Source organism: Propithecus coquereli, unplaced genomic scaffold, assembly GCF_000956105.1.
Source record: "Propithecus coquereli isolate 6110/MARCELLA unplaced genomic scaffold, Pcoq_1.0 Scaffold122, whole genome shotgun sequence".
Taxonomy (NCBI): Eukaryota; Metazoa; Chordata; class Mammalia; order Primates; family Indriidae; genus Propithecus; species Propithecus coquereli.
The window spans coordinates 6,780,384-6,788,261 of NW_012136303.1; the positions used below are offsets into that span (position 1 = coordinate 6,780,384).

The following is a 7,878-nucleotide window of genomic DNA, read 5'->3' on the forward strand; positions in this document are numbered from 1 at the left end:
TTTTTAGTTGTCCAGATAATTTCCTTCTATTTTTAGTAGAGACAGGGTCTTGCTCTTGCTCAGGTTGGTCTCAAACTCCTGACCTTGAGCGATCCACCTGCCTCGGCCTCCCAGAGTGCTAGGATTACAGGCGTGAGCCACCGCGCCCAGCCCTCACTCCACTTTTTGAAACCTGTGGTCCCGCGACACCAGCACGCACACGTATAGCTGTCTTGGGCTGTTTGCTCTGCCCTTGTGCCTCCACCACCTCTTGAGCTCCTAGTCATTCCTCAAGCACCTGGGGAAAGCTGCCATCTTCGTGAAATCTTCCCCTCATCTCTGACAGAAAGAAGTCATGTTTTCTCCCTTTGTTGCTGTAGTTTTGTGCATGGTCACATCTTCTGGGGGACACTTACCACTTCGTCTTGTGTCACAGCTCTCTGTGTCTGTCTTCCCTCTCCTTCCAGGCATTTCATCCCAGCCCCACTTGTTGCCATGTGGCCAGTGCTGGGGACACCACTGGAGCTCAGGAAATATTTGGCGAACAGGGCCTTGGTTCTTCCCTTCCTCCTGCTGTCCTTGCTTCTGGGCACAGTGTCTGATGAGCCAAGAGAGGGCCCTTGGCAAGGCCAGACTAGAAGGCCCTCCTACCCGAGGGAGCCCGTGGTTGTCTTTCCCCAAACCCGGAGGCAGGTCCCTCTACCCCCGAGCAGGGTCCCCCCCACCGTCAGCCATACCCCAGGGTCCAGGCTGGGCAGACTAGTGACTAGTGACCTTCAGGCAGTTTGGTGTCTCTGAGGGTCTGATGAACATTGTCATTCTCCAGCCAAACACTCCAGGCTCCTGGACTCCTCAGCCTGGGCTGGGCTTCAGCGGGATATTTGTTCCAGGGCCTCATGAGTGCTCCTTGATGTCCTAAAGGGCAGTCACAGGAGCCTCTGGCCAGTACGATGGACTGGTTTGTACATTTGATGTTGGAGATCAGCCTTGCAAAACGTGGGGCCCAGGGAAAAGCCTGAGGGGGTTGGGGGAGCCTGACAGGGCTGCCTCAGTTGCAGTCACCTGCTGGGCCCCTTGCTACCAAGAGGGCAGGCTGGGATGACCCCGGTGCTGGGACACCTCTATCTGGAACTCAGATGGCCCTGGCCAGGGTGGAAAGGGCCTGTCTGATTTGATTTCCTGCCCAAACTCTTGCCATGTTTGAGCCAAGTACTGGCCAACCCACCTGCCTGGCCCGAGGCACTGGGATGTTTCTCACCGCAGGGCCCTTCCAGTGGTTTTCCGCCTCCTTTCCTCCCACAGTGGCGTGGGCCTGGCACGGGCACACTTTGAGAAGCAGCCCCCCTCCAACCTCAGGAAATCCAATTTCTTCCACTTCGTGCTGGCCATGTACGACCGGCAGGGGCAGCCCGTGGAGGTGGAGCGCACGGCCTTCATCGACTTCGTGGAGAAGGACCGAGTGAGAGGCTCGTGGGCTTGGCTGGGACTGGACGGGGCAGGACCCCCCTCCCTCACACACACTGGGGCAGATGAATGGATGGATGCTGGATGCATGCAGGAGGGTGGGGAGCAGAAGGGAGGGAGAGAGGGCGGGGCTAGGAGCAGCCCTGAGCACCAGACCGTCCTCCCCATCTTGTCCCTGCAGGAGCCTGGGGCCGAAAAGACCAACAACGGTATCCACTACCGCCTCCGGCTGGTGTACAACAGCGGTGAGTGGGGGCCGCAGCCCCTGCCCAGCCCTGACCCTGAACAAGTCTGGGCACCGCGACTGCACCACACAGCACGCCAGGGCTGGGAGGGTGTAGGTGTGGCCTGGTCATCAGAGGCTGCACATGCTCCTGACCACCAGCCCTCTCCACCTGTCTACCCTAGGACTTCGGACGGAGCAGGACCTGTATGTGCGGCTCATCGACTCCATGTCCAAGCAGGTGAGCCGGCCCGGGGCGCACAGGCCTGTCCTGCCCTCCTCTCCGGCATCCCCTTCCCCCTCTTCCTGCCCCAGCCTATGGCAGGAGGATATGCGGCTCTTGCCGTCTGTTCTGGAAAAGACCCTGGCTTAGTTCATGTCCCTAGCAGACCAGCCTGACATGGGAATTCAGGTGCATGGATTTATTGGGGAGATGGGAGGAGCTTTCAGGGGAAGGGGAGGGAGGGAGGCAGGACAGGGAGCTGTGCAGGGAGCTCTGGACAAGGAATGGCACCAGACGTGTCCCCACTTGAAGCAAGGAGGCCAGGATTTCCTATCCTGTATGGATCAGTCCGTCATTGTCTGGGGACCACTCCTAAGGGGAGCGTGTCACCTCCCAGACATTTTCAGATGAGACAGCTCCTCTGCATTGAAAGCAATTCTCCAGAGAAAGCCCTGGGCCGTCAGCACTCCTGCAGCGGGTAGAAGGGTGCACTGGCCCAGCCAAGGGGTCTGGGGCAGCCTGGGAGCAGGGAACAGCCTGCACACAGCAGGATGCCCAGGGGTGAGGGGAGGGCCATGATGCAGGGTGAGGATAAAAGTGACTCTCCCCCACCAGCAGCCTGACCTCGGTCCTGGTGCTCTGCGGACCCCCCTGGCCCCAAGCAGCTCTAGCTCTGGAAAGAGCTGCTGTAGACACACAGAATCTGCAGACCTCATACCATTCTTGCCACTGTGGTGGGGGTCCTGGTTTAGAGGGAGAGGATTATCCTGCCCCTGGGCAGCCGGGTTCTAAGCTCCTGCCTTGCGCTCCTGGGCTCCCCCAGAGCAAAGAGGAAGGTGTGCACTTCCCTGGCCCAGGGCCTCCCTCAGCCTGGGTCACTGGCCCACTCTGTACTGCCACCTGCCTCCTTCCCCCACAGCCTGTGCCCTTGCCCTTTCCCCAGGCCATCATCTACGAGGGGCAGGACAAGAACCCCGAGATGTGTCGAGTGCTGCTCACCCATGAGATCATGTGCAGGTGAGACGGGCTGTTACTTGCACCTTCCTCCTTTGCCAGGGTGTTGCCAGGGACTCTCCCACCAGGCCCTGCCCCCTCCCAGTGCCATCAGCCCTTCCTCCCTCTGCCACCGCTCCCTGGGGAAACCTGGTGGGGGAAGCGGGCAGGGAGGATTGAGGCCCCTGGGCACAGGGCTGGCTGGGGAGAGGGTCCCTGAGGCCCCATTAGCCTGGCCTGTTTGTGTGGCTTCCTCAAGTGTTTTTGTGAGCGAGGCCTTCTCCTGCTCCTGGGAAGCTGAGCTAATAAGCTGGGGGTGTGGGGGCAGGGCTGGGACAGGACCCAAAGGCCTCAGGATTAGCTCAGAAGCTAATCTTTGAGGAAACTTTGAACCTCAGGGCAGCTCTCTGGCCGGGCAGAGTAGGGGTGAGGGGACACAGCTTTTGGCTTCCTTTGCCCCATTGCTCCAGAGCTTGGCATTTCTACCAAGCTCTCCCCGGGAGATGCCAGTCAGACTGGGTGCTTGGGGGAAGTTCGTGCTGCATGGAAAAGGAAAAAGTGTTCAAAATTCTGTGGTTGGGATGGTGGCTACCTTTGGGGAGGGGAGTGACAAGGAAGGGGCACGAGGGTGTTTCTGGGGTGCTGGTCACGTGGTGTTTCGTGGTCTGGGTGCTGGTTACATGGGCAGGTTCACTTGTGATTGTTCACAGGCTGCACACTTGCCTTTTGAGCTCTTTTCTGTTCGTAGACTGAGCTTCCATGAAAGTGGACAGAGACAGGGAGACCCTGAGGTGGCCTGCAGCCTACTTTTTCCTGGCTCCTCCGGGAGTGACGTGCCTTTGGGACAAGGCTTTCTTGGCCAACCTTATCCCCAGGACTAGGCTCTGGAGGTCCCTGCCAAGGACCCTCACTACATTGCCCCCTCCTCAGGCCCCTGGAACTAAACCCCTCAGGCCCAGGGATTCCCCAGCCAGGGACAGGACATCAGCACCCTGGGCACCCACACACACACACACACACACACACACACACACACACACACACCCCTCGAACGCCGTAATCTCCACTCCTTCACTCGCTTCCTCCTTCCCTCCCTCCTCATCTTTCCTTTAGCCGGTGCTGTGACCGGAAGAGCTGTGGCAACCGGAATGAGACGCCCTCAGACCCCGTCATTATTGACAGGTACAGGCTTGGGGTGCAGCTGGGAGACACAGGGCTAGGGAGCTGGGCAGTGCTGGGTTCAGCCACAGAGCAACGGGCTCAAGGGAGGTGCGGAGCTGCCCCCCAGGGCACTGTGTTGGTGTCTTTGAGCAGAGAAAAAAACTCCCGGGGACCAGGGAGCCACTGGCCATGGCCCCCTGAGGGAAGCCCCTGGTGGCAAACTTCCTGGAGCTGCTCTCCCTGGCTTCCTGACAGAAAGATTAGGGGGTAGGTAAGAGAGGGGGCCAGGAAAGGAGGAGGTGAACCCGCACCCAGGGATAGGCTGCACAAGATGGAAAGCCTGGTGTGGTCGTGTCAGCAAACACCAGGTTCTAGTCCCGGGTCCACCTCTGCACTGTTTCACTTGACTTCCCTGAACATCTGTTTCCGTCGCTGGATAAATGAGAAAATACTTGGCAGGTCAAGGTGACACACGTGAAAATGCATTCTCCCGCCGTGCTTTTTATTTTTTAAATTTTATTTCTTTTTGAATAGGAAATGCATAGATAAGGCACAAAATTCAAAAGGTACAAAAGCGTAAATAACAAAAAGTAAGTCTGCTTCCCACCCCTATGCATAGCACACTGTACACACTCTTTTGCATTTTACTTTTTCTGATAACAATATATTTTAGGTATCATTCCATATCGGAACATAAACCATGACTTATGCTCCTTTTAGTAGATAAAGCATTCACAAGGTGCAAAACTTCAAGAAGTTTAAAAGGGTTTATAGCAAAATGTCTCCCACCTCTGCCTCCCACCCATCCAGTCCCCTCCAAATAAGACACCCTTGTTACCTGTTTCTGGTGTATCCTTTTTGAGATAGTACATATTCCAGAAAATACAGATATAGATTCTTTTTGTACCCTTTCCCTTTATTTTTTATAAAAATGGTGACATACTAAGCAAACCTTTCAGCACCTTTCTTTTTCTCTGAAAAACATAGATCTGGGCGCTTATGTCAGAACACAAGAAGTCTCGTTATTTTTTGCTACTGCAAAATATTCCACTGCAGGAGTACAGCATGATTTATTTACATAGTCTGCTATTGCTGGACATTTTGGTTGTTTTCATTCTTTTTCAGGGACAAAAATACTACAGTGAATTACTTTGTCCATGTGTCATTTCACCCATGTGTAAATTTATATGGAGGATATTATTATATTAGAAGCAGAATTGCTGGTTTGAAGGATACGTGCATTTGTAATTTTGATAGTTATTGCCAATTTGCACTATGTAGAGGTTATACCAATTGCATTCATACCAGCAATTTTGAGAACGCCTACTCCCTATACTCTGGCCAGTTAAATATTTTGTTTATTTGTTCAATAAATAATTCTTGAGCATCCACTCTGTGCCGAGATCTCTTCTACATGCTGTGGATGAAGCAGTGACCAAAAGAGGCAAAAAGCCTTGTGTTCCTGGGCTTAAAATTGGCTAGGGAAGATAGATATGCACTAATGAATGAATAAAATGTATAGCATGTTAGATGGTGAGAACAGCTAAGAGAAAGATAAAGCCATCAAGGAAGACCAGGAAGTGCCTTAAGAAAGGGTTTTTTCAATTTTAAAGTATTTAAGGCCTCACTGAAAAGATCACATTTGAGCCAAGACCCGAAGGAAGTAAGGGAGTGAGCCATGAATGTATCCGGATGAAGAAGGTTCTCAGCAGGAGTGTGCCTGTGGCGTTGAACAAACAGCAAGAAGGCCCGGGTGGCTGGGGCAAGGGGGCAGTAGGAGGAGATGATGTCATAAGTAGTGAGTGGGGCAGAGGAAGGAAAGCCCATGCAGGGCCTTGTAGGCTGCATGTAGGCCGTGGGCCATTGTGAGGGCTTTGGCTTTTATTCTGAATGACATGGAAGCCATTGGGGGCTTTTGAGAATGATAAGACCTGACATATTTTAGCAAGGTCACTCTAGCCACTGTGTCAAAGATGACCTGTGGGAGGTAGGGAGATGAGTTAGCAAGCCATTGTAATAACCCAGGTGAGAGAGGAGGGAGGCTGAGACCAGGGATGTTATAGGGGAGATTGTAAGAAGTGGCTGGATTCTGGATATATTTCGTTTCACACGTGGGACTAAAAGGATTTGTTATGGAAGGAGAAAGAGAGAGAGAGAGAGAGAAAGGCAAGGATTTCCAACCTGATCAACTTAGAAGGATGGAGTTTGCTGAGAAGGGGGAGATTTGGGGAAGAGCAGGTTTGGGAGAGGAAGATCAGGAGTTTGTTTTGGGCATGTTATGTTTATGGTGCTCACTAAATATACAGGTGGGGAATTGAGAAAGCCGCTGAGAACCTGAGTATGGCTCTAAAGAGGCCAGGTTCATGCTGCAGATGTAAATTTGAATGAATTAAATCATTGGCGAATGAGCGTTGATAGAAAACAGAAGAGGTCTAAGAACTGAATCCTGGGGTGTCCGGTGTTTGGAGGTCATGGAGATGTGGAACCAGCAAAGGAGAACGAGAAGTGGCCAGTGAGTTAAGGGGGAAATCAGGGAAGTGTCGTGCCCCGGAGCCCAGATAAGAACACGTTCCTAGCAGAAGGCGGTGCGCAGCTGTAGCAAGTGCTGCTCCTGGATATGATGAAAAGACTGAGAACTGACCGTTAGATTTAGCAATGCGGAAGACATTGGTGACCTCAACAGGAGCCATTTCAGTGGAGTAGAGGAGCAGAAAAAGAAGTCTGATAGGATTGCATCTTAGAAAGAAGGGGCTGCCAGCACGGTGGCTCATGCCTGTAATCCAGCACTTTGGGAGGCCAAGGCATGATGATGGCTTGAGGCCAGGAGTTTGAGAAAAAATGGGAGAAGAGAGATTGGAAACAATGAATAGGGAAACTCTTGAGTTTTGCTCTAAAGCTATGATCCCCACGCCCAGGCCGTGGACTGGTACAAGTCTGTGGCCTGTTAGGAACCCGGCCACACAGCAGGAGGTGAGCGAGCAAAGCTTCGTCTGTACCTACAGCTGCTCCCCATCACTCACATCACCACATAAGCTCCGCCTTCTGTCAGATCAGCAGTGGCATTAGATTCTCATAAGGGTGCGAACCCTACTGTAAAACTGCACATGCGAGAGATCTAGGTTGCCTGCTCCTTATGAGAATCTAATACCTGATGATCTGAGGTGGAGCTGAGGCGGTGATGCTAGCGCTGGTGATGCTAGCGCTGGGGAGCCACTGCAAATACAGATTATCATTAGCAGAGAAGTTTGCACTATAAATGTAATGCACTTGAATCATCGTGAAATCATCCCCACCCCCAATCCATGGAAAAATTTTTTTCCATGAGACTGGTCCCTGGTGCCAAAAAATTGGGGACTGCTGCTTTAAAGGGATCAAAGAAATGGAGTGGTGGCTGGAGCACAATATAAGGGCAAGAAAAAATGTAGCTTGTTCATATGCTGATGAGATACATCCAGTAGGGAAGGGGAAAATGGGGATGCAAGAGAGAGAAAGGAGACATGCTGAAGAATTCTGTCTATATTGATGTTGAAATCACCAAGAATTATAACAAGACCAAGTGTCCAAGAGTGTATGTAATGATCCAGGAGTAAAAGCTTCAAGGAATGCAGGTAAGTAATCCCACTGCAACAAGCAGTGGTTACCATAATTTTTTTTCATCTTTCTCCATTGTACAAGTGAACAGTGGTATCCCAGTGAGTCCATTTCTCTTACTCTGAGTGAGGTTGAACACACTCTCATGCATTTAAAGGCTGTTTGTGTTTCCTTTTCTGTGTGCTGTCTGTTCATATCCTATGCTTATTTTTCTGTGAAGGATTGGCTTTTCCTACCGATTTGT

The 7,878-nt window shown here is 52.2% G+C and overlaps 1 protein-coding gene across 1 annotated transcript in view; it reads left to right on the forward strand.

Moving 5' to 3' along the window:
* EBF4 (early B-cell factor 4) overlaps positions 1-7,878 on the forward strand; it is a 52,766-nt gene that overhangs the window by 10,358 nt on the left and 34,530 nt on the right. The window contains exons 3-7 of the mRNA XM_012665820.1: positions 1,282-1,438; positions 1,625-1,688; positions 1,852-1,907; positions 2,833-2,906; positions 3,996-4,064. Of these exons, the coding sequence (XP_012521274.1) occupies positions 1,282-1,438; positions 1,625-1,688; positions 1,852-1,907; positions 2,833-2,906; positions 3,996-4,064 (420 nt within the window). The remainder of the gene's footprint in view (positions 1-1,281; positions 1,439-1,624; positions 1,689-1,851; positions 1,908-2,832; positions 2,907-3,995; positions 4,065-7,878) is intronic.